General features: G+C 50.1%; 1 protein-coding gene and 1 long non-coding RNA gene across 3 annotated transcripts; one reads left to right on the top strand and one right to left on the bottom strand.

Moving 5' to 3' along the window:
• Nucleotides 1-3,582: 3,582 nt before the first annotated feature.
• LOC123054415 (protein Brevis radix-like 2) lies at nt 3,583-10,246 on the bottom strand. Of its 2 annotated transcripts, XM_044478189.1 has the most exons (7): nt 9,705-10,245; nt 9,079-9,201; nt 7,306-7,474; nt 4,754-5,151; nt 4,484-4,628; nt 3,937-4,382; nt 3,583-3,817 (listed from the first exon to the last, which is right to left on the bottom strand). In XM_044478189.1, exons 3-7 carry the CDS (start codon nt 7,396-7,398, stop codon nt 3,739-3,741), a joined length of 1,161 nt encoding a protein of 386 aa, XP_044334124.1. In that variant the 5' UTR covers nt 7,399-7,474; nt 9,079-9,201; nt 9,705-10,245; the 3' UTR covers nt 3,583-3,738. The 2 variants fall into 2 exon arrangements, with proteins under 2 accessions (XP_044334124.1, XP_044334125.1); XM_044478190.1 differs by lacking the exon at nt 9,079-9,201 and having other exon boundaries at nt 9,705-10,246.
• A 2,153-nt stretch (nt 10,247-12,399) lies between these two features.
• On the top strand, nt 12,400-13,449 carry LOC123049908 (uncharacterized). The gene is made up of 3 exons (XR_006423683.1): nt 12,400-12,602; nt 12,720-12,828; nt 13,268-13,449. It is a non-coding gene; the product is annotated as an uncharacterized lncRNA (long non-coding RNA).
• Nucleotides 13,450-16,949: the final 3,500 nt, after the last annotated feature.

Raw genomic sequence — 16,949 nt, 5'->3', positions numbered from 1 at the left:
GGGCTCACCGGCGATTCATTGGCGCCACCGTTTGGCCAAAAGAATGCCCCCGCGCGCTGCGCAAGCTTGCGTTGTAAGCCTACTGCGGCAACTGGCTGACAAGACGTGCGAGAGGAGGACGAAAGGCCACATACACATACGGTTAATAAAAAACATTTGCAATTTAATTACCTGCTATACCCCCGTCCTGGTTTATAAGTAGGATTTAACTAATAAAATACGAATGCATGTTCCCAAACATTATATAGTTGGATTCGTATTTGAACATAGTTTCCAATTATATAATTTTTATAACATGCATTAATATTTTTTTGGTTAAATTTGAGGGCAAAGTATGGCACAGAATATAAAGGGGACTATAGACCAAGACAGAGGTAGTAGCACACGGCCGCTCTCTACGCAGCGACGCAAGTGTCGGGCGGCTTTTAGGCGACCATTTCCTGCGTGTTCAACTGCTCTATGCGTGTGGTCGCTTGCGGTTGATGCGGCCACGGCGCGCTCTGCTCGCGTCCCGCCGCGCGTGCTCTGCTCTCGCGTCCCTCCGGGTGCTCTGCCCTCGTCACTCCACGCACGCTGGCCGTGTTTGGGGCCGGTGCACGATCACGCACGTTCATGTGCATGCGGTTGCGCCGGGCGCGGCGCGACAATGCAGTTACCCGCTGCTGCAAACTGCCATGCGGACGCGCCGAGAATCCAGGCCGCCTGGCCCCCATTTATTCCTGTGGCCATTTACCTTCATCTCTCGCGTCACACGACACAATAAGCACACCCATGACGACACATACAGAGAAGACATCCAGCGGTTCCAATGGCGATCTCCGTGGCACCAATGGCGCTCCCAGCGGCCGACGACGACAATGGCTGGCAGTTCACCACGCATCACGTAGTGGACACCCTCGTGAGGGGGACGGCCCTCTCGGTGGTGTACACGAATGATCCGGTGTCGGTGGAGAGCTCCATCCAAACTATGGAGCACTTCCTTGCCGAGGACAAGTACCAAGTGTTCGGCTTCGACCTCGAGTACACCATTGGCCGTGCCGGGCACGATCAGATGGTTGTCTTCGTCCAGTTGTGCGTGCGACATGACGTCCTCTTCTACCACTACCACCTGGCCAAAGGCCTTGCGAGCGTTTCTCCAGGTTTATCAACAACTCCGACTACAATTTCGCTACGGTGGACACCACCAACGATCTAAAAGCGCTCAAGGTTTCAGGCTTGAAATGCCGGAATCTTGTCAACATCCAGGACCACTACAAGGTCTAGGGCAGCGACAACAACAAACTGAATTCCCTGGTTGACCTCGCCTCGGTCATCATCGACCCCTACTACATGAAGATGAAGGATGGGAGTAAGAAGGACAAGAACGCCTGGCACAGTGTTTGGCATGAGACTGGATGAACAACACGTCAAGTACGCGGCCAAGGACGCGTACACAAGCTACGAGATGTACAGGCGGATCGTTGACATGAGGAAGTGTCTTCTTCATGCCCCAAACGAGGGATTGAGCCACGGAGCAGTGGCGGGAGCGTCACAAGAAGTAGATGACTAGACGATCGTTTCTCCTACTACAGAATGCATGCAATTGTTTATTGAGGTGTGTGCGAAAGATCTGTATAGTCACTCATGTAATTGGATGTTTATTTTAGTTATATATATACACATGTTATTCTTCTGAAGACAGAGTAAATCACACGGCTTATTAGCAGCAATCGTCTGTGTTATTATTGGTCTTCGCACATATTTCTGATTACGGACCTGTTTCCCGCGTATCACACACATCTTGTTCAGTTGAACCATTTCCATTGTGTTGCCTAATCACACACAGTTCATCCTAGTATGTCGTATATCGCACACACCCTCGTCTATCTGCCCGTTTCTGTTGTTCTTCATCATCGCAAACGGTTCTTCTGGATTAAACGTTTGCCACTCATCGCACACGCACATCGAATATGAACCGTGTTTGATGTCGACGCCATCGGAAACGTTTTACATCTTTCTTGACGGTTTTATTACATCGCCGTTTGTGATTGATGCATCGCACACAGTTTCGTCGAAGGGTCTCTGATTTGACTGTCGCGTTTGGACCATCTTGCAGTAGTGACTATTCTCTCCAGTCTAACCGTCCGCGATGCTCTTGTCTACGACACTACCACTACGACTGCATGAGGGGTTAGAGTATATATGCATATCTCTGTATAATGTAGACTATGATTTGTCATCTCCTGTCTTATCTCTAGGAGAGGCTTCTCTCCCTCCAAGCCTTGTACTCTATATAAACAGTCTGAGAGGCTCAATACAACACCCATCGCATTACACCAATCTCCCTCTCTATTCCTTAACAACATCGATTTCATAGATCTTACGCAAACACATCGGGAGCCATGGGGAAATCTACAAGAGCACATAAATCTACACCAAGCACGGGCAACAACATACACCATCCATCAATCCAACACCAGAACATACATGGATCTCGAAGCTACACAAGCAGAAAACGGAGGAGAAACCTAGGTCACACCGCGGGGGGGGGGGGGGGGGGGGGGGACAACCAACCGGGGCAGCCGAGGAACAAAGAGAAAAGGAGGTGAAATCAAGCTCGAGTGGCAGGGGATCTCGGAATCGACATGAACCACGGGAATCGACTCGGCTCCTCCGCCGCTCGAGCGCCTCTTGCTCTCTCTCGCTCTCTCTCCTCTCTGTCTTATTGAAACAGCGCCGCCGAATGAAATGGGGAAAAGACACAGAGAAAATTCAAAAGGGGAAAAAACAGGCGGTCAAGGACCGGGGCGGCCGTAACGCTAACAGGCTGGGGCAGAAACAAAAACTGCACCCGACAAACAGAAAACCAGCCTGAAAATCACACCTCCAAGCGTGAATCTCCGCACGATAACGGACGAACATAGATTTGAATGACAACAGATTGTAAAACAGTCGACTGTAAAGTAGCAAATCCGTTCACAAATTCAGTGCTTCGTGAGTCCTGACCAAATCCCACCAAGAAACGCAAAAAACAAAATTAAACCAAACTAACGAATGAACCACATTGATCCCTGAGAAAAGGTAAGCTAAGCCAAAGACATGCAAGCATATCAGGTTTATATGGATGATATTTTTTGGGGGAACTTACAAAACATAGAAATACATCGTTTGCTAAGTTTTATGAAGTGGGTTCCGGTGTGTCCATATTCCAAAAATCCTGTCCCGTGACATTTCTAGTTTTATATTCATCATATTGTTCGAGTGTATATGAAACTCTGAATTCCATGAATGTGTTCAAATTTATATTCATCATATATGTGAGCGATACTATTTGTACTTTCCCTGCCAATAAGCATCCCACATCGATCAGCCTCTCCTTGGCCATGCATTTCTATGAACTTTCCCCAAACATGCCAACATCCACACGCATAAATTCACAGATTCAGTACTTCCTGACCAAATCCCACCAAGAAACGCAAAAACATAACATTAAATCAAACCAACGAATGAACCACATTGGTGCCTTAGAAAAGGTAAACTAAGCCAAAGACAGGCGAGCATATCAGGTTTATACATGTCTAAAGTCTACAGAAAGCAGAGGAGCACATTGAAATTCAAACGCAACCTCCATATTTCACCAAGCCGAGCACCACGGTCACCACTAGTTTGCTTCCACCTATCCGGTTATCCCTTCTTCACACTCTTTTCACCATTATCTCCCTTAATCTATCTCCAACACCGCTAGCTTAACCAGATCAACTACAGATACTGCGCCTGTATTCTGTCTCTGTTCTGCTCCCACCACACCTTCGCCCGGTCCTCGCCAAACCTCTCCCGGCTGAAAAAATAGTTACAAGAATATGCATGAGATCGGGCTGATCAAGCGTGTATGAATGTGCACCGATCAACGGGGAAAGGTTAGCAAGTTCGTGGATCATCGGTGGTAGGCATATATACCTGAACCGGACGCGGCGGAGCTCGCGGGTGCCGTCGCCGAGCTCGCGGATGGTGAGGCACACGCCGGGCTCGTCCTGCTCGATCCACTCCGTCGCCTCCATGTCGCTGACGTTGCTGATGGACACGGAGGCCTCGTCGCGGGAGGAGGTGGTGGCGCGCGACGGGTCGTAGGAGGAATGCCCGCCGGCCGCCGCGGAGTTGAGCATGTTGAAGTGGTGCGCCCACACGTGGTCGGACGGGTCCGGCACGGCCGCCGCGGACGGGTAGTACGCCGCCCTGGTGGATGGCCCCGCCCCGTAAGGCCCCGACGGCGGCGGCATCATCGCCTTGCACGACACGCTCCGGGACATCGGGTCTTTGCTCGACGAGGATGACGGCGGCGGCGGCGGCATCATGACTACCGGGCTGTCCCTCGTGGAGCCGCCCCGGGAATAGGACGAATCTCTCTGCAAGCAAAGCATTGCACCCAACCAGTTCGATCAGTATGTCATGGATGAATGGGTTCACGTGAACGAAATGTTTTACGTGCAACAATGCGTGCACCGACCAGAAGCGAGTCGTCGACGGAGGACGTCGGAGTGGAGGCCCCCTGCTGCCGGCCGCTGAACGTCTGCACGTTGTACAGCTCCACGATGCGGTCGTAGTTCTCTCCCCACCACCGCTGCGCCTCCCACTTGTTAAACATCTCACGGCTACGTACGCAGCACAGGTCACACGAGTTAATCAGTTCAACACTTCAACATGCATGTGCTGGACACGTCAGTTGATCAAAAGCTAGCTGAACAATGCAAATGTGCAATTGATATGCGATGAATACCTGAAGCGGATGCGCTTGAGGTCGTTGCCGCCGCCGGGGAGCGTGACGAAGGTGATCTGCACGCCGGGCTCCACCTGCGCCGTCCACTCCCTGGGCACGGCGGCGTCCCCCCCAGCCGCGACGATCTCGCCGCCGTCCTGCTCGTCCACGCCCGGCCATCCGCGCCCGGTCATGTCCCACGTTGCCGACGAGGCAGCCCGCGCGCTCCCGTTCGCGGCTGCCGCACTAGTCCTTGTGTACGCGCAGGCGTCGCTCGCAGGCCTGCCCGTCGGCGTGAAGGTAGTGTCGTCGACGAAGCCCGGGTAGGGGCGTCGGTAGCTTCTGAAAGAGGGGCTCCCGGCGGCCGCCCCCTTGTAGTGCTTGCTGGAGCCGGAGAACTTGAGCACCATGTCCTTGAGCTGAAGACAACACATTGCACCGTACGCACGTACGCAGGAACGAAACGAGTTAGCCACACACCACTCACTTCACTTAGTCATTAACCGCTCATGAGTCATGAGTGCAATGTAACATCAGCCATGACTCGAATTAGCATAAGTAGCTACCACACAATGCATGGTTAGTCAGTACCAACAGAAGTGCATATGCACGAATTTTATAAGGATCATGGATGGCCAAAGAAAGGATATGCTTGATGAGTGCTGAAGTGACTTTGAGTGACTGACTGACTAACGAACAAGTTCACATCAAAGAAAAGTGGGTATATATGTATGGCAAGGCTATATGTGGAGCACAGATTACTACTGCTAGTACAAAGGACCACGCTACGTTCACATCAAAGTACATACATACAGCGAGCTAGTGATCACGCTGGATTGACAACAGTGAAATCATTATTATCCTTTTGTCTGAAGCAAGGAACCACGCAGTGATGCATGCATGCCGTCTCCAAAGGCGGCGTATGATCCCGCCGCATGCATGCATTATGCGTTGCGTGCGTACTTCAAAAGCAGGCCCCGTCTTGGCGTGGCCTAGGCCAGCCCAGCCCCAACGGGAGGGGAGGCCCAGCCTGGGCCCTAAAGGGCGGGCCGAGCCGCCGCCGTAGCCCCTGGGGCCCTAAAGGGCGGGACCAGCGGGCCGGCTTTATTCGAAGACGAGGGGAAACAAAGCCGAGGCATGGCTTTCCACGTACCGGCAAAACGTGATGCAGGTTGCCGGGTCCATCACACACGGCAGCACATGAACGCAGGCACTGTCGTCGTGGTGCGGAGCGTGTCCACGCTACCCATGGGCTTCTACTACTACTGCTAGACCTTTATTTCCACGGCAAAGGGGACGGACGGGCGAATGGGCGGTGGTGAGTTTGAGAGAAAGTGAAAGAATGTCGTCGACGACGGACCCATGGCCATGGGGAACCGGCAAGCAAAGCGTTCCAAAGGTGGTAGGGGGATGGGGATGGGGATCCAAGCAAAGGAAAGGTGGCCGGCGGCCTTCTCTCCCACCACGTCTACTCATCAGTGCGCATCGTGTCCTCCCTTGACCGACCTAGCTTTTTCCCGAGGAATGGAACGGAATGGAGCTAGCTAGCCAGCAACGTACTCTCGGTACGTACGTACGTGGTGCTAAAGAAAGCGGTCGATGGAACCACTGTCATTCACGCGGGATGCACTGCTTTTGCGTCGACCAGTCATGCATCCATCCATGGTTCCATCATAATTAGACGCGGCCTACTCCTACCTAGCAGCTAATTAACAGGCATGTCACCGTGCCAAAGTCTGAAGAACTACATTTTTCAGATAAAAGAAGCCTCTGGCTAGCTGGCCCATCGATCCTTATTATGGGTCTAACTACTATTACTCGTTTCGCTCATCCATTATCCTCTACTGCTCTATGTGCATGACACAAATATGGCATATGTGCTGCAGAACAGAAAGCAACAAGGAGATGCAATGAACCAGGGACCGAAACAACGATGCAGAGGCTAGGAAGAGGACGATCGGTCACGCCAATTGATCGCCTTTGCGTGGGGTGGCGGAACTACTCCACTCCTATAACTGAGCAAGTGCCAAAAAATTGCCAGCGGGAGCATGCAGCCAGCAGGGCCAGGGCTCAACCGCCTACGTATAGACAGATAAGCTAGCTGATCTACTTTGTCCGCATCTACTACTACATCGATCAACAACCCCGGGGCTTGGCATCTTTTGCCAAAACGCAGCGGCTATCCCTGCATGCGCGCGCCTAGCCCTATAACCAACTGTGCAGCGCAGAGGAGGTTTTAATTCGGCATGCCTTGCTTGGGCAATTCCTAGGCTGACTGTGCCCCACTGTGCTGTAATAAGTATAGACTCTGGCATTCCCGGTTCTTCCCCTCACTGTCTATCAACTGCATCCTTCGGTCGATCCCTCTCTCTCTCTCCTACTCACGCTGACAGAAAATGAGACAACACAAGCATTGCATATACACTGTGCAGTGTGCACAGGGAGAGAGACAGATAAAGAAGAGCTGGTACTGGCAGGTGTGTCCTTAAAAAAAACAGTGGTACACTCGGTCCAGTAGAGTGGCACGCACCGTGGTACAGTAGTCATTGGGGAGAGACAGATGGTACGTGTACCTGTGAGGTGAGAGACCTGACCGCCGGCGTGGCCGCAGCACGGGAGCCGTCCTCCCCGCCTTCCTTCGCGGAGCACGCGATGCAGGCCAGCATCTTCGCTTCCTCCTCCTCCTCCGCTGCCCTCCTCCAACGCTCAACAACACGGGATAATCACTTCTCGCTGCACCGCCTGTAGAACAGAATAGAGCAGTGTATATATAGTGGTGCATTCATCATTAATAACGTCGATCGTATCTATCTCAAGAGCGGTACTGGCATAGTACTACGTTGACCGGGACGGTGCAAATTAAAACTAGTAGTACGTACTAGTACAAAAGATTGTACGCGTGCATACGACCAAATGTATATATCCACAAGATGTGAGAGGGTCAAACATTGCGATCTGCAGGCAGGTCAACATTAATTGTACTGTATAGTACTGTAGACGACGTTGCAGGGTGCTACAACTTTAATGCCACAGTATCGTATACTCTACCAGTCCATCTAGAAGAACGTATTTGTACCGCACAGTAGCGTACTGTAAGTCTGTAACAATCCCCGCAGGCGTCATTTCAACGTCATACTACTGCTCAGTCACTAGTCACTACGCGGACACGGACATCACTGTTCGACGACGACACGTCCCGGCCCGCACGTGCGTGCGACGCCGACGACCGTGGTTATATTAGCTACGTACCCGTGTCAACGCCCCCGCACAGCGATCTAGATGAATTAGGCGGCGACACATGCAACTCAACTGTGCAAATTAACTATGGCCGCAATAGAGCTCGCACCGGCGCCTAACCGGGGCAGACCAGCAAGAAGAACAGTACTCCGGTGAAGCCGCTACAGTGCTCTGCTAATACTATAAGGAATGGAATACAATTAACCCATGTCGATTTGCTTGCAGCGTCCATGCATGCACGCACCAGCAGCAGACCAGGCTGCAGAAAACACTATAAAGACAAGGTACGTAACAAGACATGGACGGAGCCGGAGCTCCAACCGCGCATGCAGGGTGCAGAGTCACGCACCCAGATGCAACAAATCTTCAACGTTCGACCTCTGATCTGCCTGGTCAGGTCAGACCCGGAGAGCACCGCACCCATGACATGGGGTACGTCACATGCATAAGGAAACAAATGCAAATACGCATGCACATGCAGCTAGCGTAAACGACGCGCGGCGAAGCTTCTCATGTCTACGTCCTCCTGCCTGCCCGCTGCCACTCTACGTAGAGTAGTACTACGCTCGTAGTCTACTACTCGATGTTTAAATTCAGATGAGCGCGCTGTCCGACGCCGGCCAGGACAGAGGAGCATGGGGAAGAAAGACTCGACACAAGACAGCAGCGGCAGCATCAGCTTAGCTCGACGCACGAGGCGCTGAGCAGAGCTACAGTCTACCTCTGCATGTGCGTGTAGTATGGCCCCCGAGATCAACGTATTGCCTGGACATTCTTTATCTTTTTTACTACCCCTTCAGGCGCCGGGGCCGGCACCAAAAGCGAGCAGCCATCGAGTGTCTGCGCCGCGGGAGCCACCCCGCTGATCCTCTTTAATTTTGAACAAAATCTTTCGCTTTGCTAGGAACACTTCACAAATCTAGGCCAGGTGGCGTGTGTGGCTAGCCGCTCGGCCTTCCCAACCAACCTTAAACAAGCCATTAATGGGTTGATGTTTACGGGTGAGCTCACTGATTAATGGTGATAGCTAGAGTAGCGAGAGGAACACAAAGAAAGGAGGAGGACGGTGACCAACCACATTGACCCGCCGGTGAGATGATGATACTTACAGTTACAGAAGGCAACTGACGGCTTCCTGCCCGGTAGATATCGCCGCTGCTCCTGGCCGGCCCCTTGGCTGACCTACCCGTCGGGTAAACAGTGTGCGGTGTATCTTGGCGTCGAAAAATGATCTGAAAATCAATGTCATGTAAAGAAAAAGATCCGGAAAATCTGGGAAAGTATCTATTTTTCTAGGGGGGAAATATACAGGCGGATGACGTGACATGAGCTGACAATGGAGGACTGCGTAATCAAGAGCGTATACGTACGGTTTTGGTGTTAATCAAAACTGAAAACAGCTGTTGGGGGTTTGACTTGTGAAGAACGGGACGGGGAGCAAAACACGCGATGCAAGCTGGGCACGGTTAGACAAAGCTTAACGATCGACACGACACGAAAGCAGAGAGGAGGAAGAATAAATGGACGGGGAATGGCAAGCGACACGAACGCGGGGCGTCAGTGCCGGGCGTTTCGATTGAGTGCGCACCTTCTCCGCCTCTTGCCGGCCGGCGTGACGAGGAGGGTACTGCCACTAATTAATGGTGATGCTGGTCCTATGCCAGAGTGGTTAGAGGACGAGGAAGTACAGAAGGACGGTGGCCAACCACACTGACCGGTGGGATGGGGTACTTACATGCAACTGACGGCTTCCCCGCCCGGCTGATACCGCCGCCGTTCCCGGCCGCGCCTCCGTGGCGAGTTTTCCCGCCGTGTAAACAGTGCACCACCGTCGTCGGTAACTGTACGGCAAGGAACGGCGGCAGAGCCCTTGCCGAAGACCCGCGCTGGAAGATCGGGCAGGAGTGAGGCGGCCGTGCTGGAAGGTGCTCAGGGTGGAGTGAAGTCTCAAAGGGGAAGGAAGGGAGATGAAAGGCAGTACGGGACAGAGGAGTAGGGTTCGGCTAGCTTTGAGAGTTTTTATTTGCGAGGATGCAGGCAGGCATGCAGCGGCGTAGCCTTCCCTTCTGGAAGGTATAGTATAGGCGCCGAAACGAGGCTGGAAGAGGAAAACGGCGAGGGGGCTATGGAGTATGGGGCGGGGAGATTCCTTTCACAGAAGAAGCGATGGGGAAGACCAGAGTGGCTGCGGCTCCAACAAGACAGAGGATGGAGGAAGGAATGCAGCTCGTGTCGCTCTCGTCTCGACCGTCCGATCGTTGCACGCGCCCCGGTCGATCCGCCATTCTCCGCCGAAATCTAGGCCTGAGGCATGGGCGGCGGGGCCCGTCAGGCTTCGGCCGTCCGATCCGGGACTGGCCGTGCGGTCGCCCACTGCCTGTGGGTCCCGCGCGACAGACCCTCTGCCCGCAGTAGCTATCCTCGTCCTCAAAGGTTCCATTTTTGTTCCGTGCAATGCGATCGTGATATTTGGATGGAAAACGATTCGTTTCATCCGGCTGATTTCTTCGCTCGCGTCGACCTCCTCCCTCGGCTGCCACGTGCCCCAGTGGCTCAGCGCGTCTCTATCCTCTTCTGAAAACAACGCGAGCCATCCATTCCCAGCTTATCCACTCGACTCTCCTTCCTCAGTCCCTCTCGTTCTCCACAATAACAAGGCAGCCACCGGCCGCTCTCGTTCACCACCATGACAAGGCCAGCCACCGGCCGCCGCGCGAGTGCTGCATGGGAGCACAGGGCAGCCGGTGCCGAGCCCTCCATTGCAGCTCCACCGCGGGAGCACAAGGTTGCAACGCAGCGCGACAGTCTTGGAGAAAGTTGCTGTGTCGGCATCCCGACGGCCGTATACGCCTTGGTGCGTTGGTGCTCCGTCCGTGCTTCAAGCGAGCGACGTGGTGGCTCGCCGGTTTTTTCAACAACACCCTTGCTGCGAGGGGTACCGATGTGCCTTCCCGGGCTGCGAGCTGCTCCAATGGAGGATCGCTGGAGACCGTCGGGGCTGTAACGAAACCTCACCGGAGACCGTCACCGTCGGGGCTGCAATGAAACATCGCCGGAGACCGTCACCACCGGCGCCACCGCCGCTGCATTGCATTGGAACTCTGCCGGTGTTGCAATGGAGCAACGCCAGGCAGCCGGGAGCATCGTCGTCGCTGCAATGAAGCCTCGCCGAAGTTGCAATGGAGCTTCGCCGGACGCGCCAGGGCTACATTGAAGCCCCGCCGGAGTTGAAATGGAGGTTCGCCGGACGCGCCAGTGCTGCGTGGGCCGTCGGTGCTGCTTTGGAGCTGCGCCCGGGCTGCAATGGAGCTCGCCGGAGCGTCAGTGCTGCTTTGGAGCTTGGCCGGGGCTGCAGTGGAGCTCGACCGGAGTTGGAATGGAGCTTCGCCGGAGCGTCGGTGCCGCGTTGGAGCTGCACCGGGGCTGCAATGGAGCTGGCCGGCCGCGTCGATGCTACATTGGAGGCTTGGAGCACTGCGCGAGGTGTGATAGCGCTGCGTTGAAAGCTTCCCTGCGCGAGGTGTAATCCAACGGCCACTAGTAGGCAGATCGGACGGCTGGCAAGGTGGTGTAAAAGTCCCTGCCATCAACCGGTTTACGCCTAGCACCGGCCTATTTGGATATATCCAAACGGGCTTGGTAAATCTCAGTTAGCTGAGACTTAACCAAGTTCCAGTCAATACTATATTCGTGAGATCTTATGTAAAGATACGTACAATTTTTTTTTTAATTTTTCTTTCTTCCTTTTTACATGTTGTGTCACTTGATTAAGAATTGGTTAAGTCTTATTCGACTGAGATCTAGCCACACCCATATCCAAATTCAGTGTTTTTGCTGACTATCTACACGGTCCACACAACATCGTTTTCTTCACGCTAAAAAAATCGAATTCTCAACCCTTGTTTTATTGTTTTGTTTTACAAAAAATGGTCACATAGTCTACGGAACGGCGGTGTTAGAAAAAATCGACAAAATTTGGGGCGGCTGATAGTGTCGCCCCAATTCAACCGCCCCGTCTTCTGCTACAGGTTCGGTCTTAATACAACCATGTAGGAATGGACATGCATACGTCAATACTAAGTAAATTGAAATTCCCTTACCCGAAAACCTTTTATCTCTTTTAATAAAAAATGTCAGATATGGTAATTTTGGTGCTACTATCAGGGACGGAGCTCCCATGTAGCCACTGGTGTCAATTGACACTAGTGCCTTCTGGCCTTTCAGCTAATATGTATTAACAAAAATGCGGTTGACCCCAGCCCAAAAATTCCATTGACCCCAGCCCAGCAGCAGAGCAGCTAATCCCTAAAGCCTTAGCCCATAAGATCCATTAAGTTCTAAAAAAGCAACATCCTGTGGCAGCAAACAATGACACAAGGCCAGGCCCAATGCGTACGCACGTCTCTATGTATCAATTAATCGATCTGCTGTACGCCTGTACCTATACGCGAACAGACACACGTCCTCGTCTCTTCGCCTCCTCATCTCGATCCCTAATTCCGCAGCCGCCGCAGGGAATCGGCGACGAACGACGGCGAACTCGACGCCGTTTCATCGGGTGAATGTTGACATCGGCCGACCGTCCACCGGTGCATAATCTTTAATTTGCAAGTGTTGGCTCTTCCCATCCCAGGTAATTAATATGCCCCCTCTCTCTCGGTCTCTAGATTGTCTACAATTCTACACGTGCTTTGATTTCATGATGGCTATTGGCTAAGAAATTTCTTTTCTTTGATTTGCCGAGAACCAGGAGGATATGGATAAATTTTTGTTGAAAGGGAAACGACAAGCACTAGATAGTAATGTGGCAGGGACTTCAAGGCCTGTTAGACCAAGACAAGATCTTGCTTCAAATATTGGTACTACTCCTCCGCCTCCGGCAGAAATTAACTTAGATGCACTTCCTCATGATCCAGCTGATCGAAAAAGAATAGGGCAGTAAACAAAGAATCCTAAGAAGCAAGATGAGATTAGAAGAATATATTTAAATAGAGGACCTTACAGACCACAAGAAGGCTTTAAATATCCTCAGAAAACCATCGCAGGAGCTGAACAGAGATATAATCCAAAATGGTTTAAAGACTACCATTGGCTAGAGTATAGTGATAAGGTGCATAAGGCATTTTGCGTGTGTTGCTATCTATTTAGAGATTGCATCGACGACCAAGGTGGTAATGATGCATTTGTTGTTAAAGGCTTCTCTTGTTGGAATAAGAAACAAAGACTAGATACTCATGAGGGTGAAGTTAATAGCTTTCACAATGTAGCTGTTAAAAGTTGTGGTGCTAATTTTGCCAGTTGCCATAGCGTCAGTGGAGAGATGCTTTTCAGCAATGAATATCGTCAAGAGTGTTTTGCGGAACAAAATGGGTGATGAGTTCATGAGTGATTGCCTGATTTGCTATGTGGAGAAAGACATATTTTCTACAATAACGAATGATGATGTGATTGATCTATTTAAGAAGATGAAAGATAGAGAAGGGAAGTTATAAAATGTGAGTCTCATATCACTTTATTTTTTCCTTAATGATACTTATTTTCTGCATTAATTGTTTCTTACTATTGTTGTGAATATAATATGTTTTTTGTTCATCCTTTCCAGAAAGTTACAAGTGAAACGTTCCAAAGTCATCTTTTTGCCTATTATTTTTGGAATATGTAAAGAAGTGTTACTTTATGACTTCGTTCAGCCAATACTCGCTACTCAGTATGATTTTTTATGTAATAATAATATCACCAGCTCGTTGCATATTGTTGCTCTTTATATCGCTCTCGGCCATTATCTATGTTGTTGCATCACTATAATTTCTACTAGAGCCTTAGCGTGGGCAGCGGTTGACACCAGTGCCCATTTTTTCTAGCTTCGTCCCTGGCTACTATATACATATGGATGCACATAAACGGGCATTGGATTTATCTAAGCTCATGAGACTGTGATACTCCCTCTCTCTCAGTTTACAGGGCGTGCGCGTATTCCTAGGTCGTCAATTTGACCAACCTAATGTTGGGGAACGTAGTAATTTCAAAAAAAATCCTACGCACACGCAAGATCATGGTGATGCATAGCAACGAGAGGGGAGAGTGTTGTCCACGTACCCTCGTAGACCGATAGCGGAAGCGTTAATACAACGCGGTTGATGTAGTCGTACGTCTTCACGATCCGACCGATCAAGTACCGAACGCACGGCACCTCCGAGTTCAGCACACGTTCAGCTCGATGACGTCCCTCGAACTCCGATCCAGCCGAGTGTTGAGGGAGAGTTTCGTCAGCACGACGGCGTGGTGACAATGATGATGTTCTACCGACGCAGGGCTTCGCCTAAGCACCACTACGATATTATCGAGGTGTAATATGGTGGAGGGGGGCACCGCACACGGCTAAGAGATCAATGATCAATTGTTGTGTCTCTAGGGTGCCCCCCGCCCCCGTATATAAAGGAGCAAGGGGGAGGCGGCCGGCCTAGGAGGAGGGTGCGCCAAGGGGGGAGTCCTACTCCCACCGGGAGTAAGACTCCTCCTTTCCTTGTTGGAGTAGGAAAAGGGAAGGGAGAAGGAGAAAGAAGGAAGGGGGCGCCCCCCTTCCCTAGTCCAATTCGGACTAGTCCATGGGGAGGGGTGCGGCCACCCTTTGGGGCCTTTCTCTCCTTTCCCGTATGGCCCATTAAGGCCCAATACGAATTCCCGTAACTCTCCGGTACTCCGAAAAATACCCGAATCACTCGGAACCTTTCCGAAGTCCGAATATAGTCGTCCAATATATCGATCTTTACGTCTCGGCCATTTCGAGACTCCTCGTCATGTCCCCGATCTTATCCGGGACTCCGAACTCCTTCGATACATCAAAACACATAAACTCATAATATAACCGTCATCGTAACGTTAAGCGTGCGGACCCTACGGGTTCGAGAACTATGTAGACATGACCGAGACACCTCTCCGGTCAATAACCAATAGCGGAACCTGGATGCTCATATTGGCTCCCACATATTCTACGAAGATCTTTATCGGTCAGACCGCATAACAACATACGTTGTTCCCTTTGTCATCGGTATGTTACTTGCCCGAGATTCGATCGTCGGTATCTCGATACCTAGTTCAATCTCGTTACCGGCAAGTCTCTTTACTCGTTCCGTAATACATCATCCCGCAACTAACTCATTAGTTACAATGCTTGCAAGGCTTTATAGTGATGTGCATTACCGAGTGGGCCCAGAGATACCTCTCCGACAATCGGAGTGACAAATCCTAATCTCGAAATACGCCAACCCAACAAGTACCTTTGGAGACACCTGTAGAGCACCTTTATAATCACCCAGTTATGTTGTGACGTTTGGTAGCACACAAAGTGTTCCTCCGGTAAACGGGAGTTGCATAATCTCATAGTCATAGGAACATGTATAAGTCATGAAGAAAGCAATAGCAACATACTAAACGATCGAGTGCTAAGCTAACGGAATGGGTCAAGTCAATCACATCATTCTCCTAATGATGTGATCCCGTTAATCAAATGACAACTCATGTCTATGGCTAGGAAACATAACCATCTTTGATCAACGAGCTAGTCAAGTAGAGGCATACTAGTGACACTCTGTTTGTCTATGTATTCACACATGTATCAAGTTTCCGGTTAATACAATTCTAGCATGAATAATAAACATTTATCATGATATAAGGAAATAAATAATAACTTTATTATTGCCTCTAGGGCATATTTCCTTCAGTCTCCCACTTGCACTAGAGTCAATAATCTAGTTCACATCGCCATGTGATTTAACATCAATAGTTCACATCACCATGTGATTAACACCCATAGTTCACATCGTCATGTGACCAACACCCAAAGGGTTGACTAGAGTCAGTAATCTAGTTCACATCGCTTATGTGATTAACACCCAAAGAGTACTAAGGTGTGATCATGTTTTGCTTGTGAGATAATTTTAGTCAACGGTTCTGTCACATTCAGATCCGTAAGTATTTTGTAAATTTCTATGTCTAAAATGCTCTGCACGGAGCTACTCTAGCTAATTGCTCAGGACTCCCAACACTATTGACACTGTGTATGTTGTTGTTGATGCAAGATTAGTAATCAAGCTTCTTCTTTTTTACATTTTTTGTCTATCGACAGTGTGTATGCTGTTGTTGATGCAAGATTAGTAATCAAGCTTCTTCTTTTTTACATTTTTTTCTCTCTGGAAAGATCAGGATATGAAGTACTTCCTCTGTTTCTAAATATAAGTCTTTTTCAATATGTATCTAGACCGAGACTTAGAGTCATCTAGATTAGTGTCAAAACTTGCATCGACGTAACCCTTTACGACGAACCTTTTGTCACTTCCATAATCGAGAAACATATCCTTATTCCACTAAGGATAATTTTGACCGCTGTCCAGTGATCTACTCCTAGATCACTATTGTACTCCCTTGCCAAAATCAGTGTAGGGTATACAATAGATCTGGTACACAGCATGGCATACTTTATAGAACCTATGGCCAAGGCATAGGGAATGACTTTCATTCTCATTCTATCTTCTACCGTGGTCGGGCTTTGAGTCTTACTCAATTTCACACCTTGTAACACAGGCAAGAACTCTTTCTTTGACTGTTCTATTTTGAACTACTTCAAAATATTGTTAAGGTATGTACTCATTGAAAAAACTTATCAAGCGTCTTGATCTATCTCTATAGATCTTCATGCTCAATATGTAAGCAGCTTCACCGAGGTCTTTCTTTGAAAAACTCCTTTCAAACACTCCTTTATGCTTTGCAGAATAATTCTACATTATTTTCGATCAACAATATGTCATTCACATATACTTATCAGAAATGCTGTAGTGCTCCCACTCACTCTCTTGTAAATACAGGCTTCACCGCAAGTCTGTATAAAACTATATCCTTTGATCAACTTATCAAAGCGTATATTCCAACTCCGAGATGCTTGCACCAGTCCATAGATGGATCGCTGGAGCTTGCATATTTTGTT

Source organism: Triticum aestivum, chromosome 2D (genome assembly GCF_018294505.1).
Source record: "Triticum aestivum cultivar Chinese Spring chromosome 2D, IWGSC CS RefSeq v2.1, whole genome shotgun sequence".
Classification (NCBI taxonomy): domain Eukaryota; kingdom Viridiplantae; phylum Streptophyta; class Magnoliopsida; order Poales; family Poaceae; genus Triticum; species Triticum aestivum.
Note: the sequence above shows the minus strand (reverse complement) of the source record. Positions and strands in the feature narration are given on the sequence as shown.